We start from the raw sequence: 26,602 nt of genomic DNA, 5'->3' as shown, positions 1-26,602 counted from the left end.
CAATATTCATTTGAGCCCAGTCCCTCGTAACCCAGGGAGACCCACGTCTTTCTATCTGATGAAGTGGGCGGTATTCTGAGAGTAATGTCCTGTAGACAGTAGGTGTGGACAGTAGGTGTGGACAGTAGGTGTAGACAGTAGGTGTAGACAGTATGTTTGGACAGTAGGTGTAGACAGTAGGTGTAGACAGTATGTGTGGACAGTATGTGTAGACAGTAGGTGTGGACAGTATGTGTGGACAGTAGGTGTAGACAGTATGTGTGGACAGTATGTGTAGACAGTAGGTGTGGACAGTATGTGTGGACAGTAGGTGTAGACAGTATGTGTGGACAGTATGTGTAGACAGTATGTGTAGACAGTAGGTGTAGACAGTATGTGTGGACAGTATGTGTGGACAGTAGGTGTAGACAGTATGTGTGGACAGTATGTGTAGAGAGTATGTGTAGACAGTATGTGTGGACAGTATGTGTAGACAGTATGTGTGGACAGTATGTGTAGACAGTATGTGTAGACAGTATGCGTGGACAGTAGGTGTAGACAGTATGTGTGGACAGTATGTGTAGACAGTATGTGTAGACAGTATGTGTAGACAGTATGCGTGGACAGTATGCGTGGACAGTAGGTGTAGACAGTATGTGTGGACAGTATGTGTGGACAGTAGGTGTAGACAGTATGTGTAGACAGTATGTGTGGATAGTAGGTGTGGACAGTAGGTGTAGACAGTATGTGTGGACAGTAGGTGTGGACAGTAGGTGTAGACAGTATGTGTAGACAGTAGGTGTGGACAGTAGGTGTGGACAGTAGGTGTAGACAGTATGTGTGGACAGTAGGTGTGGACAGTATGTGTGGACAGTATGTGTAGACAGTAGGTGTGGACAGTATGTGTAGACAGTAGGTGTGGACAGTATGTGTGGACACTATGTGCGGACAGTATGTGCAGACAGTATGTGTAGACAGTATGTGTAGACAGTATGTGTAGACAGTATGTGTGGACAGTATGTGTGGACAGTATGTGTGGACAGTATGTGTAGACAGTAGGTGTGGACAGTATGTGTGGACAGTAGGTGTGGACAGTATGTGTGGACAGTATGTGTGGACAGTAGGTGTGGACAGTATGTGTAGACAGTAGGTGTGGACAGTATGTGTGGACACTATGTGCGGACAGTATGTGCAGACAGTATGTGTAGACAGTATGTGTAGACAGTATGTGTGGACAGTATGTGTAGACAGTTTGTGTAGACAGTATGTGTGGACAGTATGTGTGGACAGTATATGTAGACAGTATGTGTGGACAGTATGTGTGGACAGTATGTGTGGACAGTATGTGTGGACAGTATGTGTAGACAGTATGTGTGGACAGTATGTGTGGACAGTAGGTGTGGACAGTAGGTGTAGACAGTAGGTGTAGACAGTATGTGTGGACAGTATGTGTAGACAGTATGTGTAGACACTATGTGTGGACAGTATGTGTAGACAGTATGTGTAGACAGTATGTGTAGACAGTATGTGTGGACAGTATGTGTAGACAGTATGTGTGGACAGTAGGTGTAGACAGTATGTGTGGACAGTAGGTGTAGACAGTAGGTGTAGACAGTATGTGTAGACAGTATGTGTAGACAGTATATGTAGACAGTATGTGTGGACAGTAGGAGGCTTTATGTGTGTTAATGACTGATAGATATAAGGCTCTTTACGCGTTTCAGTGAGCCAGTCAAGTGGCCATGCAGTGAGTGGAGGATCAGACTGATGTGTGTTAATCTGTTTAGGGGTTAGAGAGTTAGACTGCAGGGTGTCATGGCAGGCCAAAGCACAGCAGATGCAGCAGAGCAGAACCGCTGACCAGTGTCTGAGGTAGCATATGTCACCGCTGACCCTGGTCTGGCCCGGCCCCTCCCCAGCTGACCTCCAAGTTATCTCAGAGCACTTTACAGCACAGGATAAGATTGGCAATCTGTGAACAACCCTGCTCGCTTAAACACGGCTTTATAGAAATACTTCTGAGATTTTGAAGTCAGATGAGTCAGATGAAGTCATTGATACCATTTGTATGTCTCTGTGTCCAATATGAAGGAAGTTCGAGGTAGTTTTGCGAACCAATCCTAACTAACGTTAGCACAATGACTGGAAGCTGGTTCATCTGACTCTGGGGAGGGAGATAAACCCCCAAGTATCCCTTTAACACACACACATGCATGGAAACTCCTCACACCCGTGTTTACTTCAACATGGCTTTAGTACACACACACACACACACACACACACACACACACACACACACACACACACACACACAGCCCTGCTGACCTGTATATGTGTTGTGAACTTTCCAGTCCCAGGTCCTCCAGCTGGTATCAAAGCCGTGCCCTCATCTCCCAGCAGTGTGGTTGTGTCCTGGCTACCCCCCCATAAACCCAATGGTGTCATCCGCAAGTACACCATCTACTGCTCCAGCCCAGGCTCCGGACAGCCGGTAAGTACCACTGAGAGGGGAGAGTATGGGATGGGGGAGCCGCAGTTACAGGTATTGGAGAGGCAGATAAAGGACCTAACGACGAAACATGATGTGGATGCATGATATAGCACTTGATGGATAATTCATTAGTAACCATCACTCAGTGCGTGTGTGTGTGTGTGTGTGTGTGTGTGTGTGTGTGTGTGTGTGTGTGTGTTCGGGTGTGTCTCTCTCTCTCTCTCACTGTGTTTGCTCCGTCACTTTATTTCCTGCCCCCCCCCAGATGAACAGATGAGGTTGTCTTGGCAACGTGATGAGACGTAGATATGCAAATGAAGCGGAGAACAAGCTCCCACATGCACACTGCAGCATCAGGAGCTCTCACACACAGGCCTGCACTAGTGATGCAGATTTCACACATCCACACTATGCTCTCTCTCTCTCTCACACACACACAAACATACACATATACATTAAAATCCTGCTATCATAGAAGAATCCCACTTTCTTATCATTCACAAATCCTCACCCTCCCCTCTCTCTCTCTCTCGCTCTCTCTCTCTCTCTCTCTCTCTCTCTCTCTCTGTCTCTCTCTGCATGAGTACCATGTGAATGAGCATGGAGGAGGGAGGGAGGGTATCAGTCACACTGAGATGAGAGTGCTTTTGTTCCTCTTTTCATTATGTCCCCGTATCACTCCCTGAATCACCACTACACTGCTGCCTCCACACTGGAGGAATGTTCTAATGTTCCTGTTACTCACCCCCCTACCCCCCAGAGCCCCACATTCACCCCTTCTCCCTCCTCCCCTCCCTTCTTCTCTCTGTCTGTCTGTCATACCCACCCTGCTCTCCAGCAAGCCTGGGTAGAAGCTGAGATAGGGAGGGAGAGAGAAAGAGAGAAAAAGGTAAATGAGGCAAATGGAAAAAGAGGTGAAGATGGGTGTTGAGTGGTGAACAGATGAGGGAGGTGGTGCATGTGTGTGTACGTGCCTACATACATGCATGAGTTATACTCCTTAGTTCTAACCCTCTTTCAAGCCATCTGAGCTTTCCCTCATGCCATTAGGCGATAGATGCCAAGCTGCCCCTCCAGAGTGCTATCGTACCATGGTATCATACAGTGTTAGTAATCTAACCACTATCTCTCTCCCCCAGGCTCCCAGTGAGTATGAGACCAACCCAGAGATGTTGTTCTACAGGATCACCCATCTGACCCGCGGTAAACAGTACCTCATCTGGGCCGCCGCTGTGACAACCGCTGGCCGCGGCAATATCAGCGAAAAGGTCACCGTGGAGCCTGCTGGGAAAGGTAAGGGAGAAGGGGATGAGGGGTAATAGAGGGGGATGGAGGGATTTTTCTAAAGGTTATTAAGAGAACTAAAAAAAGAGGAATAAGTATTGTAGAAATACACAGAGGGATTTAATCTGTCTCTCTCTACCTTTCTTCTCTCTCTCTCTGTCTTCTCTTATCTTTGTCTCTTCTCTTCCCCTATCTCACTCTCTCTCCCATTCTCTTCATCCCTATCTCTCTCTCTCTCTCTCTCTCTCTCTCTCTCTCTCTCTCTCTCTCTCTCTCTCTCTCTCTCTCTCTCTCTCTCTCTCTCTCTCTCTGTCCTATTGACTGACAGCTGTAGTATTGATTGAGGGCTGGCGATGTAGCAGGAAACACTGTTGTTAATTATGTGGTGATGAACAGGGAAGGGGGGAGACAGGAATCAATACAGGGGAGAATCTATGGAGTATAGATAGACAGAGAGAGATGGAAGGCTGGGAGGAGGAAAGGGGGGGGCACTCCAGCACTCTGCTCTCATAACAGTGGGTAAAAGGCTAGCCTCCAGGCTAACCTACTCAATACCAAGCTCACTCAGCAAACACTAGAGACAAACGCTTACACATCAGAAAATAGAGCAGGGACGTTAGACTGTGAGGGATGTGTTTGTCTGGCTGTGAGTGTGCCTGGGTGCTTAAGTGTGTGTGTGTCTGTGTCTGTGTGTGTGTGTGTGTGTGTGTGTGTGTGTGTGTGTGTGTGTGTGTGTGTGTGTGTGTGTGTGTGTGTGTGTGTGTGTGTGTGTGTGTGTGTTGTGTGTGTGCGCGTGATACCCAGTTTAAGCTGTGTACCCTGTGTCTGCAGCCCCAGCTAAGATCCTGTCGTTCGGGGGCACAGTGACCACTCCCTGGATGAAGGAGATCCGTTTGCCTTGCAGCTCAGTGGGAGAACCCACCCCCACCTTCAAATGGACCAAAGACAGGTCAGAACTCTCCCAACTCATCCTCATTGAAAGAAAAGTGGAAACTTTAGACATTTGGTCAGGGTTAAGTCTACCTGACCGGTGTTTAGCTTGGTGTATTAAGTCTACCAGACCGGTGTTTAGCTTGGTGTATTAAGTCTACCAGACCGGTGTTTAGCTTGGTGTATTAAGTCTACCAGACCGGTGTTTAACTTGGTGTATTAAGTCTACCCGACCGGTGTTTAGCTTGGTGTATTAAGTCTACCAGACCTGTGTTTAGCTTGGTGTATTAAGTCTACCAGACCGGTGTTTAGCTTGGTGTATTAAGTCTACCAGACCTGTGTTTAGCTTGGTGTATTAAGTCTACCAGACCGGTGTTTAGCTTGGTGTATTAAGTCTACCAGACCGGTGTTTAGCTTGGTGTATTAAGTCTACCAGACCGGTGTTTAGCTTGGTGTATTAAGTCTAACTGTGATCCTCTATGTGTGTGTATCAGTGAGGACTCGGCTATTCCTGTGACTGTGGATGGACAGCGTCAGATCCTGTCCAATGGTACTCTAGTGCTGCGTTCCGTCAAAGCTGAGGATTCTGGGTACTACACGTGCACGGCCACCAACACGCTGGGCTTTGACACCATCATTGTCAACCTGCTGGTGCAAGGTGAGCTGGGATACGCTGGGCTAATGTGTGTGTATGGTTGTGGAGAGATCTGAGGACCTTTTGGGATTCAGATTGTCTTCTCTGTGTTCCTCTGACTGTGTGTGTGTATCGTCCCTCTGGTCTGTCTATCTGGTCCCTCCAATCTGTCTATCTGGTCCCTCTGGTCTCTCTATCTGGTCTCTCTGCTCTCTATCTGGTCCCTCTGCTCTCTATCTGGTCCCTCTGGTCTCTCTATCTGGTCCCTCCAATCTGTCTATCTGGTCCCTCTGGTCTTTCTATCTGGTCCCTCTGGTCTCTCTATCTGGTCCCTCTGGTCTCTCTGGTCTCTCTATCTGGTCCCTCTGGTCTCTCTATCTGGTCCCTCTGGTCTCTCTATCTGGTCCCTCTGGTCTCTCTATCTGGTCCTTCTGGTCTCTCTATCTGGTCCCTCTGGTCTCTCTATCTGGTCCCTCTGCTCTCTATCTGGTCCCTCTGGTCTCTCTATCTGGTCCCTCTGCTCTCTATCTGGTCTCTCTGCTCTCTATCTGGTCTCTCTGGTCTCTCTATCTGGTCCCTCTGCTCTCTATCTGGTCCCTCTGGTCTCTCTATCTGGTCCCTCTGGTCTCTCTATCTGGTCCCTCTGCTCTCTATCTGGTCTCTCTGGTCTCTCTATCTGGTCCCTCTGGTCTCTCTATCTGGTCCCTCTGCTCTCTATCTGGTCCCTCTGCTCTCTATCTGGTCTCTCTGGTCTCTCTATCTGGTCCCTCTGGTCTCTCTATCTGGTCCCTCTGCTCTCTATCTGGTCCCTCTGGTCTCTCTATCTGGTCTCTCTGCTCTCTATCTGGTCTCTCTGCTCTCTATCTGGTCTCTCTGGTCTCTCTATCTGGTCTCTCTGCTCTCTCTATCTGGTCTCTCTGCTCTCTATCTGGTCCCTCTGGTCTCTCTACCTGCTCACTGTTAGTGTGTGCTGTTTGTGCCTGGTCTATGTGATGCTGATTGGCTCTTACTGTGTGATCACTCTGTATGTCCAGTTCCTCCAGACCAGCCCCGTCTGACCGTCTCCACCACCTCTACCTCTTCCATCACCCTGGCCTGGATCCCTGGGGACAACGGAGGCAGCTCCATCAGAGGTACTCCCCTCCACTCCCCTCCACCTGGGCATTAGTAAATCAGGATCAGTCTGAGGAGAGTTCTTTAGCTGCTGTATCTCACTGTCTCCAAAAAATATCAATAACGTCAATATACCTTTGTCTATTTGTGTGATTTTGTCTGTTCCCGTCAAGGAGTTAACTGTAGTTAGCTCCTAATGTCTGTCATACTCTTAGCAGCAGAATGTATCACGGAGGGGTTTCTAAATCCTTTATATCCCCCCCTGGTGTTAAAAGGGTGGAACAGCAGTGTGAGTTGACCTGATTTTGCCTCAGTAGAGCTGAGGGCAGTTTGTGTAATATGGAACTGGGATGATACTCTAATTGACAGACATGTACAGTATTTCATAGTTATTTAAATTGTGTCTTTGTGTATTTAGCAGATGATAAGTGAACACTTAATAAAATCTGTGGTGTCCGTCCCTGTGTGTCCTCAGGTTTCGTCCTGCAGTACTCGGTGGACAACACAGAGGAGTGGAGGGATGTGTTCATTACTTCAACTGAACGTTCCTTCAGGCTGGACAACCTGCGCTGTGGCACCTGGTACAAGGTCAAACTGGCAGCCAAGAACAGTGTGGGCTCAGGACGCATCTCTGAGATCATCGAGGCCAAGACGCACGGACGAGGTGAGGGGAAAGGAAGGATCGTGAGGGGAGGAGGGAAGGAGAAAGAGGAGAGGGAGAGGGGGTAGAGGAGGAAAGATCAGAAAGAAGGGAATTTTAAAACGGCATGACTTATATTTAACCTCACATCATGTGTTGCACATAAACCACATCAACACTCTAACACACTGACTTCAATATTCCCAGTCTGACAGTCTATCCCCCTGTCTCTCGTCTTGCCCTGCAGAGCCCGTGTTCAACAAGGAGCAGCCCCTGCTCACCCACATCAACTCCACCCATGCGGGGCTCAACCTGCAGGGCTGGACCAGCGGAGGCTGCCCCATCACTGCTCTGCTGCTGGACTTCCGGCCCAAGGGCACGTGGGCTTGGCAGAGCCTGAAGGCCAACGCCACAGCCCAGCTCTTCCTCAGCGAGCTGCGTGAGGCCACCTGGTACGAACTGAAGATGAAGGCCTGCAACAGTGCCGGCTGTGGGAACCAGAGCTCTCAGTTCGCCACCACAGACTACGATGGCAGTGAGTCACTTCCTGCTTCTACTAGATACTTGCTCTCACTTCCTGCTTTGACATTTACATGACATTCTAGCAGACTCTCTTTTTCAAAGCGACTCACAGTCATCAAAGAGAAGGGAAAGGGAGGGAGGAAGGAAGGAAGGAGGAAGGAATGAGGCCAAAACCCACGGACGAGAGAGGGAGGGAGGAAGAAAAGGAGAGAGGGTGAAGTAGAATGTGATTGGGCATGAAAGTAGTAATAAAAACAGTCCTTTAATCTACCTCTGACCCCCTTCCCCTCACCCTCTCTGTCCCGCTCACCCCTTCTCTTCCTCCCAGGTACCATCCCTCCTATAAACTCGGCCCAGGAGGACAGAGACGATGTGAAGAAGCTGTTCTCCATCGGCTCTCCTGTCATCCTGGTCACCCTGGGCGTCGCCCTGCTCTTCATCATCCGCAAGAAACGCAAGGAGAAGAGACTGAAACGACTCAGAGGTGAGAGACATAGGGAAGGAAGGAGAAGGAGAAGGAAAGAAGGGGGAGGGGAGAAACAGAGAGGGAGAGAAATAATTGCTTGGTGGGGGCGAGTAGTATCTCAGAAGCACTAAAGGTAACAGGTCAAAATAATTGACCTAATCCACATGATGATCCATCATAATCTAATAAAGATATTTGTGTTTGTTTTCACAGATGCTAAGAGCCTTGCAGAGATGCTTATCAGGCAAGGATAATACTCTTGATTGATTGCTGCCTGTGGTTATGGATGTGTCATATTCCAGTGGATCTTGATGGATATTTGAATATACCTATCAGTCCCAGTAAACTCTGTTAAAGTATCACCAATATACCCTAGTTCTATATGTACTGTATGTAAGTACTGCTGATGTGACAGTGGATCCAGTCTAAGAATGTGTCTTGTTTTGTGTGTTGAGCAGTAAGAACAACCGCAGCATGGACACCCCAGTGAAGGGTCCTCCCCAGGGCCCCCGGCTCCACATCGACATACCCCGTGTCCAGCTGCTCATCGAGGACAAGGAGGGAATCAAGCAGATAGGTCAGTATGGACACACTATCAGCCAATCAGATTGATCAGACAGAATATCGTCCAATTAGATAGCCTCCAGTTACAGTGCACTAACTAACCTATTATATATAAACTATTATTCTCAAGTTACTAAATACATTTTGATAGAGTGTGATTTACAATCAGTCTGTGAGGATAACATATGACAAGGGAGATGAATTGTGTATCACAGATATTTTGTAACTACTGTCATAATATATTTTCCTCATCCCCTGCGTCCGATAGGTGAGGACAAGGCAGCGGCCCCAGTGACGGACACTGAGTTCAGCCAGTCAGTGAATCCACAGAGCTTCTGCACGGGCGTGTCTCTGCACCACCCCGCCCTCATCCAGAACACAGGGCCATTGATTGACATGTCAGACATCCGCCCTGGAACCAGTGAGTACTTCACATACAGTAGGATGTGCATAGAATGGAAAGATGTCATATTACAGTGTAATGTGTAGAAGTGAACTTGATCTGACACCCAAAGTGGTTATAAAGCATCGTTAATGATGTACATGCTGATTAGAAGTGTTCTGAATAGCATCCTCTCACTGTCCTCCTCCTATCCTCTCCTCAGACCCAGTGTCGAGGAAGAGTGTGAAGTCGGCCCACAGCTCCAGGAACCGCTACTCCAGCCAGTGGACCCTGAGCAGGCCGGGCCAGAGCCAATCAACAGCCTCCGCAAGAACTCTGACCTCTGACTGGCGCACCATGGGCTCCCACGGCATCACCGCCACCGAGAGTGACAGCTACAGCGCCAGCCTGTCGCAGGACACTGGTGGGTACCGCCCCGCCCTGGCAACAACGCCACTAAAGACCCATCATTAACACATCTATCTTTTACATCCCCAAACCAGACCTGTAGGATACCTTGAAAGGCCTACTGACACATCTGTACTGTATGCAAACTTCATTTTGTATTATTTTAATATGGTATCTCATATATTGTTTCTCCAGATAAGGGTCGTAACAGCATGGTGTCCACAGAGAGTGCATCGTCTACATACGAGGAGCTGGCGCGGGCCTACGAACACGCCAAACTGGAGGAGCACCTGCAGCATGCCAAGTTCACTATCACAGAGTGCTTCATCTCCGACAGCTCCTCTGACCAGATGACCACTGGCACCAATGACCCGGCCGACAGCATGACATCACTCAGCACGCCGTCCGAGACAGGCCTTTGTCGCTTCACCGCCTCGCCACCCAAACCCCAGGACTATGACCGCGGCAGACCTACCAACGTGGCCGTGCCCATCCCCCACCGCGCCAACAAGAGTGAGTACAGAGAGCCACCCTGACTGGCACAGTGGCACCATATTATACTGTGCCACAGGATGTACATCTCAACATGCCCCTCCCTCTCTCTGTTCTGTCCTTGTCACTAGGTGAATTCTGCAACCTCCCGCTCTACATGAAGACAGACCCTTTCTTCAGGAAACAGGCAGAACTGCATGACCCGTGCCCTGCTGTACCGCCCCGGGAGGCCTCCATCCGCAGCCTGGCACAGCGGGCGTACCACACCCAGGGCCGTCACATGACTCTGGACCCGTCCAAGCAGCAGGCCCTGACGCTGGGACACTCTGGACTGGGTAGCCTGGGTGTGAGCTCGGGTACTGCCACCCTGCCCCAGAGGACTCTCACTATGCCCAGCTCCAACCCTGCAGCCACAGCCTCCACCTCCAGCACCAGCAGCAATCCCACTGGCTCCAGCACCAAGATGGGGGGCTCCAGAGACTCACTGCTAGAGAACAGCTCCTCAGCGTTGGGCAGACTGCAGAAGCAAGGGGTCGGTGCCTACTCCAAGTCTTACACACTGGTGTAGCTACTAGCCCCCCTTCTCTCTCTCAAAGACTATACACTCTTGTCTGGCCCCGGCCCACACCCAGCCCAGCCCCACACCAGTGTTCTACACTCCAGGTCAGGGTGGGCATGCAGTGCAGTGCAGCAGGTGTCCCCAGCTAACAGCTAGCTACTGTAACAGCTAATTACCCAGTAGCGTGATTAGTCTTTATTCTGACCTTGGGTTCTGCCTCCCAGGAATGACCAGAGACCATTTTAACCTGCCTGATTCATGCTCACCTGGACCTGTATAAAACAAACCACAATCTCTCACACACACACACACACACACACACACACACACACACACACACACACACACACACACACACACACACACACACACACACACACACACACACACACACACACACACACACACACACACACACACACACAGAGGAAGACCTGGAGCTGTTCTCCAAGGTCATTTCAAACCAATTGAGTATTACTGAGGAGCTGAATGGTGAAAGCTCACTGCTCGTGCTGATGAAGTCAATGATAGCAGAGGAGTCTGGGCTAAAAGCAGTGTCCATCACACACACACACACATTATGCTGCCCTCCATGGTTTGAGCAGAAGCTCCTGCAGGACTTCCAGTTTTATCCCCTCTAGTCTCGTCTCACTTGCTCTGTCTCTACGTCCAGTCTCACTCTCCATCGGCAGTTACTCTCTCTCTCTCTCTCTCTGTGGATTACATAAGGAAGGGTTTCAGATTATCCTCACTCAGAACTTTAAGTATTTTTAGCACATTTATTGTTGATATGTCCCACCCTCCCCTCCTCTTTCCCAACTCAACATTATCCGATAGCTTTTGACCGAAACATGACAACCCAAATAACCCAGCATTGATTTGAAAACATCAGGGCTCTCGCAATACAAACAAATATAGAATATTTGGTATTTTAAAGATTTTACGTATATATTTCTATATAAGTATATTATGTCATTTAAGTGAAATTATGGCAAAGAATAAAACTATACAACCATTTAAATATTTTAAAAACTATAAGAATGAGACAATCGCTCAATCATGTGAAGAGCAGGGAAAATGAAAGAGGAGGAAAGAATAGAAGAGCATTATGAAGAGGGAGGAGCACGTGTTCTTTATGTTACTGTAGACAGGCTGAGAGGAACGAGGTGACTTCCTTTTCAGACAGGAAGTGTTCATCTCAAAGCCCCCTATTAGTTAGTATCTTATAAGATCGTCAGTGATTGGTTGGTGTACTTACTTTCAGAAGCCAAATAATTTCCTCTGAAGACGGGTGTATCCAGGGCGACCTACACTGTTGACACTGTTGTCTATCATTTCTCTGCTTTCGTTCACCTGTTACTTGAGTAAACAGAGGCCACGACCTCTCAGGGCCTCAGGTATGGGCCTTTGACCTTTGACCTGTGGTAGCAGCGGGGTTACAGAGTCACTGTGAGTGGAGTAGAAGTCAGGGATCAGAGCACGGCTACTGTATCCCACAGCTAGCTACCACACAGAGCATACACCAGTAGCCCTGTAACATCTACCAACCTCTCAGCCCATGTATTACTGTCTCCCTCCTTCCAATACAAAATGGCCGCCAAGACACCAAGGAGGATAATCATGTGAAGTAAGTTAATTGTCTAGTTTACAGAGAGACGTTACCAGCCAGTCAGGGTGTTCAGTTTGAATATGATAAGATGATGTGCAGTCAGTGGTCTATTGGTGTCTCTGTTGCGGCCCTGTCTGAAGTACTGTATATTTCCCACTTCTTTCTCCATCCCCAATATCCATGTCCATCCTCATCCTCCGCACCATTTTGTGCTACTACATGTACATCAACACAGGAACTTGTTGGAATGTCTATTGAACTATTGCCATTCAAGTGTTTTGTCATTTCTTTTGTTTTTGGATTATTTGTTATGGTCCATCTGTTGATTTTTAATTGAATATGTTTGTTTTTACTTTTTTATTTATTTTTATTTTTTGGGTTCCAGAGGCCAGACAGTACTGAGGCATAACACACTTATGATTTCGGCCAGCTTTAAGCAAGTAAAATCAGGGACTAGCTCTTTAGGCCACTCCAGAGCCATGTATTTAGAAAGCAGGGCCAATGCGGTTTCTGCGTTACGATGCATTTACATGACACTTCAACATTCTATGGCAGCCATGTTAGCTCCCCAATAACATCACATGGGGAATATTTTAGCAATGCTATGTAACTGAATGTCTAGAATTCTAGAAGTTGTTTGAACTCTCTAAATATTTGGCTCTGGGTCACACACACTGAAATTGTGTAAAAAGCTGACACTCCCAACCAGCTCTCCCCAGTCAACTCCCTGACATACAGTACATACACTACCTTTGGCAGTATTGTTTATAGATTAACTCTTGTACATAAAACACAGTTTTGTATGAAGAGCTATTTTCGTCAGAATAAAATAGGGCAAGATCAGGGTTGAATCATGCCCCCACTTCAAAATGAAAACAACATGAATGAAAATATGGATTTGATAAACATGAATTTACACCTTGGGCAACAAATATTTTTTCTCTATTCCCTTCATGTTTTTTATACTAATTTGTTGAATTTTTATGCTTTTTTAAAGGTATTTTGATGTTGTCATTTGTCCTGTTCACTTTTTTAATGATCATTTTTTTATATTTTGTTCATCCTCAAAAATGACATTGCATGCTTGGTAAAAGGGAAAAGGTGAGGGAAAGAAATGTACAAATATTTTAAATTTGAAGAAAATAAAATGTTGAGGGGATTCCAAACATTCGTTTGAGTTGCTTCTAATAGCAATTGCTTGTCTTTAAAAGAACATTTTCTATGAAAAGTAATGAAAAAACGAACAAAAAGAGTATTCTAACACCTTGTGCAATAAAGCTATCTTTCTATATGCCATGACTTCTGTCATTCTTAATAGACTTCTGTCATTCTTAATAGACTTCTGTCATTCTTAATAGACTTGCCTGCTACACTGGCAACAAACACTTGCCTGAAGACAAATTGAATTATTTTACTGCTCTATGTTAGCTACATACTTCAGTCTGAGACAGCCAGTGTTGAAGTCGTTTGTGGTGTCAAAATGAGGGTGTTGTATAAATAATGTCATCATTGATTGGATCATCTCTAACCAATCAGAGTATCAAAGCCAATGGCGAATTTTCGAAACGCCGCTTTACCCACGTGTGCTCTGGCTCTGGCCCAATCCCATTGGTTTCTGGGACCAACCAGAATGGAAATCGTCAGGGAGGTATTCAGATGAAGACTCATTGCGGAGAAGAAACGAACGTCCGTGAGCGTGGCATAGCGTTTGGCAGAAGCAAGGAGTTTGGGTAGCCAGGCAAAACAAACTACCACATTCTGCTAGTGTTGGGAACAGGAATCAGAACTAGAACCAAAGAATAATACAAATGGATGATAATTAAACCACAATGAAAATGAAAAAGTATCAATAGCAATAATACATTCTAATTGAAAAATCATGTAGCATGTGATTGTTTTTAGTGTTGAATCCATTCCTTAAGCTTCTGACTATACATGTTCATTCTGGTGATAGACTGAAGCATGCTGCAACCCACAATCAGGTTCTCACATTTTATTAGGCACACGCATTTGCTCCCATGTACTGCCTGAAAACCTCTTTAGTGTCAGCCTGGGTCCACCAATCTACCATCAGTCAATAATGTTCAATGTGTGAATTATACTGAACAAAAATATAATCACAACATGTAAAGTGTTGGTCCCATGTTTCATGAGCTGAAATGATCCCAGAAATGTTCCATGGAATGGTTTGTTTATGGTTAATGGGATGGTTTGTTTGTGGTTAATGGGATGGTTTATTTATGGTTAATGGGATGGTTTGTTTGTGGTTAATGGGATGGTTTGTTTATGGTTAATGGGATGGTTTGTTTGTGGTTAATGGGATGGTTTGTTTGTGGTTAATGGGATGGTTTATTTATGGTTAATGGGATGGTTTGTTTATGGTTAATGGGATGGTTTGTTTGTGGTTAATGGTATGGTTTATTTATGGTTAATGGGATGGTTTGTTTGTTTGTTTGTAGTTAATGGGATGGTTGGTTTGTGGTTAATGGGATGGTTTGTTTATGGTTAATGGGATGGTTTGTTTGTGGTTAATGGGATGGTTGGTTTGTGGTTAATGGGATGGTTTGTTTGTGGTTAATGGGATGGTTTGTTTATGGTTAATGGGATGCTTGGTTTGTGGTTAATGGGATGGTTGGTTTGTGGTTAATGGGATGGTTGGTTTGTGGTTAATGGGATGGTTTGTTTGTGGTTAATGGGATGGTTTGTTTATGGTTAATGGGATGGTTTATTTATGGTTAATGGGATGGTTTATTTATGGTTAATGGGATGGTTTATTTATGGTTAATGGGATGGTTTGTTTATGGTTAATGGGATGGTTTATTTATGGTTAATGTGATGGTTTATTTATGGTTAATGGGATGGTTTATTTATGGTTAATGGGATGGTTTGTTTGTGGTTAATGCGATGGTTTGTTTATGGTTAATGTGATGGTTTATTTATGGTTAATGGGATGGTTTGTTTATGGTTAATGGGATGGTTTATTTATGGTTAATGGCATGGTTTATTTATGGTTAATGGGATGGTTTATTTATGGTTAATGGGATGGTTTATTTATGGTTAATGGGATGGTTGGTTTGTGGTTAATGGGATGGTTGGTTTGTGGTTAATGGGATGGTTTGTTTGTGGTTAATGGGATGGTTTGTTTATGGTTAATGGGATGGTTTGTTTATGGTTAATGGGATTGTTTGTTTGTTTATGGTTAATGGGATGGTTTGTTTGTGGTTAATGGGATGGTTGGTTTGTGGTTAATGGGATGGTCTGTTTATGGTTAATGGGATGGTTGGTTTGTGGTTAATGGGATGGTTTGTTTTGCTGTGTCAGAGAATGGTAGATACAGAGGTGCATTCTGCTTCTCTGTGTGTGGTGACTTAGCGCTCTCTCACTCTCAGATGAAGGTTTACTGTGGCATGTAGGTCTTTAATTAAGATGACCTATGGTATTTGGCTCTGATTGCCTCTCCTTAAAGAGATGTTCCAGAAGACTGAAAACTACCTCGTTATTTTTTAAACCTTCCGTTTTTTACTCAATGTGTCCATGTATGGCTCATACATGCATAATGAACTATCTACAGTCCTCTCCAAGCGAAAAAATCCACAGAATCCTTACATTCTAACCTGCTATCATTTAATGCATGACATTACGCGTTTATGCCTGTCATGTAGTAAACAGGCGCTCAGAAGCAAGATTTCAAGTAGCTGCATGTCTTACCATTAGTTATTTTGATAACAGCGAAAATACATTGAATACATCAATCAAATCCATGCATCATAAGTTAGAAAACATTTGAAAATTAGAAGTTAGATCTATTAGACATCGGTAGTAGTTTCATTCATCTCTTTCAATGCATTTCTCTCTTTCAATGCATTTCTCTCTTTCAATGCATTTCTCTGCCAACCAGAAAATGTTGTGCGCTAAAGATGTCATTGTAGCCACACAAATACATTAGAAGATTATTGTCAACCAGATCAGAAACACTATGTTCACAACCTGTATCTCCTAAATGGCGTCGCTGGTGTATTTTGTTTGAATGTTGTAATATATTATGCAATAGGCTTTAAGGTTTTCACAAGGTGTGTGTCCATCCATCCTGTTCGGGAATCACACGTGAGAAATGTATATCGCAAAATTTCACCCACTTTTTAGATAAAAGAATATTGTCTTACCTTCATGTTGTGTCAATCATCCATCCAAATAATGTAATTTCATGTCTACCTTCTGTCTTTAGAAACATTCACACGTATTCCATAATATGGGCTAATCCAGAGGGCTAATCCAGAAGGCTAATCCAGAGGGCTAATCCAGAGGGCTAATCCAGAGGGCTAATCCAGAGGGCAACATTGTAGCTGGTGATTGCCAGCGATCATTATTCGTCACGTAATGTATGATATAATCAATACACGAGTAGGACAATTGATGCAAACATATAAGTATACATTTTCCGTTGTTTAAAATGACATTATCACATTCCGCTTGCTTGTTTCATGGTATCAAATGTAAAAATGTTGCATCCCCATGGGGTTACATTTATATCACATTAGATAATGTTTAAACATGTGTAGTTTCATGTTATCACGTTGCTTTTGTATGTTGTCACATGTTGTCACGTTGCTTTTACATGTTGTCACACGTTATCACGTTGCTTTTACATGTTGTCACATGTTATCACGTTGCCTTTACATGTTGTCACGTTATCACGTTGTCACGTTGCTTTTGCGTGTTGTCACACGTTATCACGTTGATTTTACATGTTGTCACATGTTATCACGTTGCCTTTACATGTTGTCACGTTATCACGTTGTCACGTTGCTTTTGCATGTTGTCACATGTTATCACGTTGCTTTTACATGTTGTCACATGTTATCACGTTGCCTTTACATGCTGTCACACGTTATCACGTTGCTTTTATATGTTGTCACGTTATCACGTTGCTTTTACATGTTGTCACATGTTATCACGTTGCCTTTACATGTTGTCACATGTTATCACGTTGCTTTTACATGTTGTCACATGTTATCACGTTGCCTTTACATGTTGTCACATGTTATCACGTTGTCACGTTGCTTTTGCATGTTGTCACACGTTATCACGTTGCTTTTACATGTTGTCACATGTTATCACGTTGCTTTTAAATGTTGTCACATGTTATCACGTTGCCTTTACATGTTGTCACATGTTATCACGTTGCTTTTGTATGTTGTCACACGTTATCACGTTGCTTTTACATGTTGTCACATGTTATCACGTTGCTTTTACATGTTGTCACACGTTATCACGTTGTCACGTTACTTTTACATGTTGTCACACGTTATCACGTTGCTTTTACATGTTGTCACATGTTATCACGTTGCCTTTACATGTTGTCACGTTATCACGTTGTCACGTTGCTTTTGCATGTTGTCACATGTTATCACGTTGCTTTTACATGTTGTCACATGTTATCACGTTGCCTTTACATGCTGTCACACGTTATCACGTTGCTTTTATATGTTGTCACATGTTATCACGTTGCTTTTACAGGTTGTCACATGTTATCACGTTGCCTTTACATGTTGTCACATGTTATCACGTTGCCTTTACATGTTGTCACGTTATCACGTTGTCACGTTGCTTTTGCATGTAGTCACATGTTATCACGTTGCTTTTACATGTTGTCACATGTTATCACGTTGCCTTTACATGCTGTCACACGTTATCACGTTGCTTTTATATGTTGTCACATGTTATCACGTTGCTTTTACATGTTGTCACATGTTATCACGTTGCCTTTACATGTTGTCACATGTTATCACGTTGCTTTTACATGTTGTCACATGTTATCACGTTGCCTTTACATGTTGTCACATGTTATCACGTTGTCACGTTGCTTTTGCATGTTGTCACACGTTATCACGTTGCTTTTACATGTTGTCACATGTTATCACGTTGCCTTTACATGTTGTCACATGTTATCACGTTGCTTTTGTATGTTGTCACACGTTATCACGTTGCTTTTACATGTTGTCATTTGTTATCACGTTGCTTTTACATGTTGTCACATGTTATCACGTTGTCACGTTGCTTTTACATCTTGTCACATGTTATCACGTTGCTTTTACATGTTGTCACACGTTATCACGTTGTCACGTTACTTTTACATGTTGTCACATGTTATCACGTTGCCTTTACATGTTGTCACACGTTATCACGTTGCTTTTACATGTTGTCACATGTTATCACGTTGCCTTTACATGTTGTCACGTTATCACGTTGTCACGTTGCTTTTGCATGTTGTCACACGTTATCACGTTGCTTTTACATGTTGTCACATGTTATCACGTTGCCTTTACATGTTGTCACGTTATCACGTTGTCACGTTGCTTTTGCATGTTGTCACATGTTATCACGTTGCTTTTACATGTTGTCACATGTTATCACGTTGCCTTTACATGTTGTCACGTTATCACGTTGTCACGTTGCCTTTACATGCTGTCACACGTTATCACGTTGCTTTTATATGTTGTCACATGTTATCACGTTGCTTTTACATGTTGTCACATGTTATCACGTTGCCTTTACATGTTGTCACATGTTATCAAATCAAATCATCAAAATCAAATTTATTTATATAGCCCTTCGTACATCAGCTGAAATCTCAAAGTGCTGTACAGAAACCCAGCCTAAAACCCCAAACAGCAAGCAATGCATGTGAAAGAAGCACGGTGGCTGGGAAAAACTCCCTAGGAAAAACTCCTGAGAAAGGCCAAAAACCTAGGAAGAAACCTAGAGAGGAACCAGGCTATGAGGGGTGGCCAGTCCTCTTCTGGCTGTGCCGGGTGGATATTATAACAGAACATGGTCAAGATGTTAAAATGTTCGTAAATGACCAGCATGGTCAAATAATAATAATCATAGTAATTGTCGAGGGTGCAACAAGCACGTCCGGTGAACAGGTCAGGGTTCCGTAGCCGCAGGCAGAACAGTTGAAACTGGAGCAGCAGCATGGCCAGGTGGACTGGGGACAGCAAGGAGTCATCATGCCAGGTAGTCCTGAGGCATGGACCTAGGGCTCAGGTCCTCCGAGAGAAAGAAAGAAAGAGAGAAAGAGAGAGAGAGAGAATTAGAGAGAGCATATTTACATTCACACAGGACACCGGATAAGACAAGAGAATACTCCAGATGTAACAGACTGACCCTAGCCCCCCGACACATAAACTACTGCAGCATAAATACTGGAGGCTGAGACAGGAGGGATCAGAAGACACTGTGGCCCCAACCGATGATACCCCCGGACAGGGCCAAACAGGCAGGATATAACCCCACCCACTTTGCCAAAGCACAGCCCCCACACCACTAGAGGGATATCTACAACCACCAACTTACCGTCCGAAGACAAGGCCGAGTATAGCCCACAAAGATCTCCGCCACAGCACAACCCAAGGGGGGGGCGCCAACCCAGACAGGAAGACCACGTCAGTGGCTCAACCTACTCGAGTGACGCACCCCTCCCATGGACGGCATGGAAGAACACCAGTAAGTCAGTGACTCAGCCCCTGTAAAAGGGTTAGAATGTTATCACGTTGCCTTTACATGTTGTCACGTTATCACGTTGTCACGTTGCTTTTGCATGTCACATGTTCTCACGTTGCTTTTACATGTTGTCACATGTTATCACGTTGCCTTTACATGCTGTCACACGTTATCACGTTGCTTTTATATGTTGTCACATGTTATCACTTTGCTTTTACATGTTGTCACGTTATCACGTTGCCTTGACATGTTGTCACATGTTATCACGTTGCTTTTACATGTTGTCACATGTTATCACGTTGCCATTACATGTTGTCACATGTTATCACGTTGTCACGTTGCTTTTGCATGTTGTCACACGTTATCACGTTGCTTTTACATGTTGTCACATGTTATCACGTTGCTTTTACATGTTGTCACATGTTATCACGTTGCCTTTACATGTTGTCACATGTTATCACGTTGCTTTTGTATGTTGTCACACGTTATCACGTTGCTTTTACATGTTGTCACATTTTATCACGTTGCTTTTACATGTTGTCACACGTTATCACGTTGTCACGTTGCTTTTACATCTTGTCACATGTTATCACGTTGCTTTTACATGTTGTCACACGTCATCACGTTGTCACGTTACTTTTACATGTTGTCACATGTTATCACGTTGCTTTTACATGTTGTCACATGTTATCACGTTGCCTTTACATGTTGTCACGTTATCACGTTGTCACGTTGCTTTTGCATGTTGTCACACGTTATCACGTTGCTTTTACATGTTGTCACATGTTATCACGTTGCCTTTACATGCTGTCCCACGTTATCACGTTGCTTTTATATGTTGTCACGTTATCACGTTGCTTTTACGTTGTCACATGTTATCACGTTGCCATTACATGTTGTCACATGTTATCACGTTGCTTTTACATGTTGTCACATGTTATCACGTTGCCTTTACATGTTGTCACGTTATCACGTTGTCACGTTGCTTTTGCATGTTGTCACACGTTATCACGTTGCTTTTACATGTTGTCACATGTTATCACGTTGCCTTTACATGCTGTCCCACGTTATCACGTTGCTTTTACATGTTGTCACATGTTATCACGTTGCTTTTACATGTTGTCACATGTTATCACGTTGCTTTTACATGTTGTCACATGTTATCACGTTGCCTTTACATGTTGTCACATGTTATCACGTTGTCACGTTGCTTTTGCATGTTGTCACACGTTATCACGTTGCTTTTACATGTTGTCACATGTTATCACGTTGCTTTTACATGTTGTCACATGTTATCATGTTGCCTTTACATGTTGTCACATGTTATCACGTTGCTTTTGTATGTTGTCACACGTTATCACGTTGCTTTTACATGTTGTCACATGTTATCACGTTGCTTTTACATGTTGTCACATGTTATCACGTTGCTTTTACATGTTGTCACACGTTATCACGTTGTCACGTTGCTTTTACATCTTGTCACATGTTATCACGTTGCTTTTACGTGTTGTCACACGTTATCACGTTGTCACGTTACTTTTACATGTTGTCACATGTTATCACGTTGTCTTTACATGTTGTCACATGTTATCACGTTGCTTTTACATGTTGTCACATGTTATCACGTTGCCTTTACATGTTGTCACGTTATCACGTTGTCACGTTGCTTTTGCATGTTGTCACACGTTATCACGTTGCTTTTACATGTTGTCACATGTTATCACGTTGCCTTTACATGTTGTCACATGTTATCACGTTGCTTTTACATGTTGTCACATGTTATCACGTTGCCTTTACATGTTGTCACATGTTATCACGTTGTCACGTTGCTTTTGCATGTTGTCACACGTTATCACGTTGCTTTTACATGTTGTCACATGTTATCACGTTGCCTTTACATGTTGTCACATGTTATCACGTTGCTTTTGTATGTTGTCACACGTTATCACGTTCCTTTTACATGTTGTCACATGTTATCACGTTGCCTTTACATGTTGTCACATGTTATCACGTTGCTTTTACATGTTATCACGTTGCCTTTACATGTTGTCACGTTATCACGTTGTCACGTTGCTTTTGCATGTTGTCACACGTTATCACGTTGCTTTTACATGTTGTCACATGTTATCACGTTGCCTTTACATGCTGTCCCACGTTATCACGTTGCTTTTATATGTTGTCACGTTATCACGTTGCTTTTACATGTTGTCACATGTTATCACGTTGCCTTTACATGTTGTCACATGTTATCACGTTGTCACGTTGCTTTTGCATGTTGTCACACGTTATCACGTTGCTTTTACATGTTGTCACACGTTATCACGTTGCTTTTACATGTTGTCACATGTTATCACGTTGCCTTTACATGTTGTCACATGTTATCACGTTGCTTTTGTATGTTGTCACACGTTATCACGTTGCTTTTACATGTTGTCACATGTTATCACGTTGCTTTTACATGTTGTCACATGTTATCACGTTGCTTTTACATGTTGTCACACGTTATCACGTTGTCACGTTGCTTTTACATCTTGTCACATGTTATCACGTTGCTTTTATGTGTTGTCACACGTTATCACGTTGTCACGTTACTTTTACATGTTGTCACATGTTATCACGTTGTCTTTACATGTTGTCACATGTTATCACGTTGCTTTTACATGTTGTCACATGTTATCACGTTGCCTTTACATGTTGTCACGTTATCACGTTGTCACGTTGCTTTTGCATGTTGTCACACGTTATCACGTTGCTTTTACATGTTGTCACATGTTATCACGTTGCCTTTACATGTTGTCACATGTTATCACGTTGCTTTTACATGTTGTCACATGTTATCACGTTGCCTTTACATGTTGTCACATGTTATCACGTTGTCACGTTGCTTTTGCATGTTGTCACACGTTATCACGTTGCTTTTACATGTTGTCACATGTTATCACGTTGCCTTTACATGTTGTCACATGTTATCACGTTGCTTTTGTATGTTGTCACACGTTATCACGTTGCTTTTACATGTTGTCACATGTTATCACGTTGCTTTTACATGCTGTCACATGTTATCACGTTGCTTTTACATGTTGTCACACGTTATCACGTTGTCACGTTGCTTTTACATCTTGTCACATGTTATCACGTTGCTTTTACATGTTGTCACACGATATCACGTTGTCACGTTCCTTTTACATGTTGTCACATGTTATCACGTTGCCTTTATATGATGTCACACGTTATCACGTTGTCACGTTACTTTTACATGTTGTCACATGTTATCACGTTGCCTTTACATGTTGTCACATGTTATCACGTTGCTTTTGTATGTTGTCACACGTTATCACGTTGCTTTTACATGTTGTCACATGTTATCACGTTGCTTTTACATGCTGTCACATGTTATCACGTTGCTTTTACATGTTGTCACACGTTATCACGTTGTCACGTTGCTTTTACATCTTGTCACATGTTATCACGTTGCTTTTACGTGTTGTCACACGTTATCACATTGTCACGTTGCTTTTACACGTTATCACGTTGCTTTTACATGTTGTCACATGTTGTCAGGTTGCTTTTACATGTTGTCACACGTTATCACGTTGTCACGTTGCTTTTACATGTTGTCACATGTTATCACGTTGCTTTTACATCTTGGCACATGTTATCACGTTTCCTTTACATGTTGTCACATGTTATCACGTTGCTTTTACATCTTGTCACACGTTATCACGTTGCTTTTACATGTTGTCACACGTTATCACGTTGTCACGTTGCTTTTACATCTTGTCACACGTTATCACGTTGCTTTTACATGTTGTCACACGTTATCACGTTGCCTTTACATGTTGTCACACGTTATCACGTTGCTTTTACATGTTGTCCCATGTTATCACGTTATCACGTTATCACGTTATCACGTTATCACGTTGCTTTTACATGTTGTCACATGTTATCACGTTGCTTTTACATGTTGTCACACGTTATCACGTTGCCTTTACATGTTGTCACATGTTATCACGTTGCTTTTACATCTTGTCACACGTTATCACGTTGCTTTTACATGTTGTCACACATTATCACGTTATCACGTTGCCTTTACATGTTGTCACATGTTATCACGTGGTTTTTCAGTAAGGAAAATTATACAAATCCTTTATAAAGCATATTTAACCCAACAGAGAGAAGGACAACGGTGGGAAGCTGTGGGGAGTTGTGGGGAGTTTCCTATATTCTCTTAGTTCAGACAGGTAAAATGTGTCTTCAGCAGATGGTGTGCCTTGTGTGAATTGAGGGAGTGAATGTGAATGTGGGTGTGTACGTGTGTATGTACACATGTGTGTGTTTGAAGAGAGAGAACACTGATGAGGTTAGACAGAGAGAGCGGTAAGGGGAGGGCACACAGTTCACCCACTCACACAGAGACACCCTCTCACACAGTTCACGCACTCACACAGAGAACCCTCTCACACAGAGACACCCACTCACACAGAGACACCCACTCACACAGAGACACCCACTCACACAGAGACACCCACTCACACAGAGACACCCACTCACACACAGAGACACCCTCTCACACAGAGACACCCACTCACACAGAGACACCCACTCACACAGAGACACCCACTCACACAGAGACACCCACTCACACAGAGACACCCACTCACACAGAGACACCCACTCACACAGAGAACCCTCTCACACAGAGACACCCTCTCACACAGAGACACCCACTCACACAGAGAACCCTCTCACACAGAGACACCCACTCACACAAACCTCTGCACAGGTACTGTACACTTTCCTTCACTGCAAATATTCGAAACGTCTTACTGTATCTACAGAAAAACCTTCTCATTTCATTGATACATTCACACATCTTAAAGTCATGGTTTTTGTTTGGTTCTGTATTTACTGATAGAGATAATAATAAATGGAACAGAATAGATCAGAATTCCAGTCAATCGGATGGAAACAAAATACAGTGGGAACATATTTAATTAAAGTCTATTAATGAATTCTAATAATACTTTTCAGAAATAGCCTGTTGTGTGGACAGTTCTACCTATATAATCCCAGATCATCAACCTGAAATGCCAGAAGTTCTGTTGGGTGTTTGATTGGACACAGCTGTTGCTCTACCTGCGATAATCAAAAGGAATTCATTATTTACCATGTCACAGAGAAAGGCATTTGAACATACTGTAATGGAATTGCATACAATATTGAACATTTTGATTCTATATTTAATGTTTTCATTTAATATTGCTGTATAGCTTTTTCTAGGGAATTATAAAATGCATTCAGTAGGCTTTGCATTAACAGAAACCTAACAGTTACTATAGTCTCATCGGGGAAAATATGTACATTCTGTTCTTTGCTCTATTTTTGAACATGCATCATTTCAGTTCAGTTTATAATTTCAGAAAGCTTTAACAAATGTCAGGAATAATTGATTTGCTCAAGGTGTGGAAAATGCGGAACCCAAAGATAAGGCGAACAACTTCTATATTTAAAGCTTTAATAGATAAACAATAGACAGATGCATATGGGGAGATAGACACGTTCCTCTGAGAGGTTTGTAGCAATCTGTCAACCTCCTCAAGGGCAGGCAGGCATAAATACCCTTGTTTATCTGTTCGTTCTACAAGTGTTCCGGGCCCCTTGTCAAAACATGAATCAAGGTTGTCGACACCACTTGGGTCAGAGTGAACCGTATATTAGATGTCTCTATCATTTAAAACCTTTACAGCCATTGGCCCTTGGTCTCAGGGCACCTAGAGGTCATTTAGGATACCAAATTCTACTTTATGGTGACTTCTAACCTCTTGGAAGTCACTTGGGCTGAGTTCAGATTTAAGGGGGGCCAAGAATATAGATCTTAACACCCACCTAGTTTTCTATTAACGTACTGCAACAAAAACAAAGCTATGTCAAATTGTAAATCAGTGATCTGCTTAAAAACATGATTTTGGTCAGAATAATACTGTGAAATTGTGAAAAAAAGAATGCCATTTTAGTATAACTGCTGTTTGAAAAGTCCGCCTGACATTTCAGCCTGTTTTGGGTGGGATGGAGTTTTGACCTTCCATGGTGACATCACCATGTGGTAAATTAGTTATAGACCAATAAGAAAGAGAGTTCCAAACCTCTCTGCCAATAACAGCTAATTTTCAGTTTTCCCCTCCCAACTCAGACCACTCTCAGACAGTCCTATCAAAATTCTTGCTTGAGAAATTGCCCTTTGCTAAAAAGCTATTATTGTTTATTTTTGACCATTTTAATTGAAAACAATCACAGTAAAGTACTTCATTGTTACCGAGAAATTATTTGATATCGAGATAAAAACGGCTGCATTGGACCTATAAAACAATCAAACACCTTGTGTATTTCCATTCTCTTTACAGTCCACCCATTCTGGTTAGAGATGGACCCAGTGTTTGAGATCTGTGGGTGGCTCCTCCAAAGCCAGCCTTGCCATACCACCTCAGAACCACAGCGACCCAGTAGCACTGTTCTGAGGTCTGCAGTTACTGCTGAGCTACCGTCCTCTGTTCATCCCTCTCTACTGCCTCCTGGTGGCCGTGGCCTGCGTGGGCAGCACCCTCCTGCTGGCGTTCATCTTGGCAGACAGGAAGCTCCACAACGCCACCAACTTCTTCATAGCGAACCGTTACTACACAGGCCTATCATTAGTAATCAGTAGAGTTTTTACTACTTCTTTGTATAGTGAATAAGTAGTCAAACCACTACAGGTAGAGTACACTGGCTTTTCAGTAGTCATCAGTAAAGTTTTGCAGCTTGTGGCTGCACTTCCTGTGCTCTTGACCGCAGAAGAAGATATAAAAGGATGCTGGCACCATTGATAAGTTCACATCTGTCACACTCTCTTTATAACTCTCAAATGATGTACTGTACATCACTGATATTCTGCCTCACCTATCAATGTGTGTTGCCAATTATCTAGATTGTCACTGTGCATGTGTGTCATCATCTCCCACAGCATACATCATATTTTATTATCTTTCC

At 43.6% G+C, this 26,602-nt stretch overlaps 1 protein-coding gene across 1 annotated transcript in view; it reads left to right on the top strand.

The window, feature by feature from the left end:
* LOC115153750 (Down syndrome cell adhesion molecule-like protein 1) overlaps nucleotides 1–13,362 on the top strand; it is a 137,582-nt gene extending 124,220 nt beyond the window's left edge. The window contains exons 4-18 of the mRNA XM_029699334.1: nucleotides 2,331–2,470; nucleotides 3,309–3,359; nucleotides 3,610–3,763; nucleotides 4,586–4,703; nucleotides 5,179–5,342; nucleotides 6,353–6,451; nucleotides 6,907–7,095; nucleotides 7,319–7,606; nucleotides 7,922–8,077; nucleotides 8,273–8,303; nucleotides 8,518–8,636; nucleotides 8,892–9,044; nucleotides 9,229–9,429; nucleotides 9,609–9,926; nucleotides 10,037–13,362. Coding sequence (XP_029555194.1) covers nucleotides 2,331–2,470; nucleotides 3,309–3,359; nucleotides 3,610–3,763; nucleotides 4,586–4,703; nucleotides 5,179–5,342; nucleotides 6,353–6,451; nucleotides 6,907–7,095; nucleotides 7,319–7,606; nucleotides 7,922–8,077; nucleotides 8,273–8,303; nucleotides 8,518–8,636; nucleotides 8,892–9,044; nucleotides 9,229–9,429; nucleotides 9,609–9,926; nucleotides 10,037–10,473 — 2,618 coding nt within the window. The 3' untranslated portion in view covers nucleotides 10,474–13,362. The remainder of the gene's footprint in view (nucleotides 1–2,330; nucleotides 2,471–3,308; nucleotides 3,360–3,609; nucleotides 3,764–4,585; nucleotides 4,704–5,178; nucleotides 5,343–6,352; nucleotides 6,452–6,906; nucleotides 7,096–7,318; nucleotides 7,607–7,921; nucleotides 8,078–8,272; nucleotides 8,304–8,517; nucleotides 8,637–8,891; nucleotides 9,045–9,228; nucleotides 9,430–9,608; nucleotides 9,927–10,036) is intronic.
* The last annotated feature ends 13,240 nt before the right edge of the window (nucleotides 13,363–26,602 follow it).

Source organism: Salmo trutta, chromosome 19 (assembly GCF_901001165.1).
Source record: "Salmo trutta chromosome 19, fSalTru1.1, whole genome shotgun sequence".
Taxonomy (NCBI): Eukaryota; Metazoa; Chordata; class Actinopteri; order Salmoniformes; family Salmonidae; genus Salmo; species Salmo trutta.
Note: the sequence above shows the minus strand (reverse complement) of the source record. Positions and strands in the feature narration are given on the sequence as shown.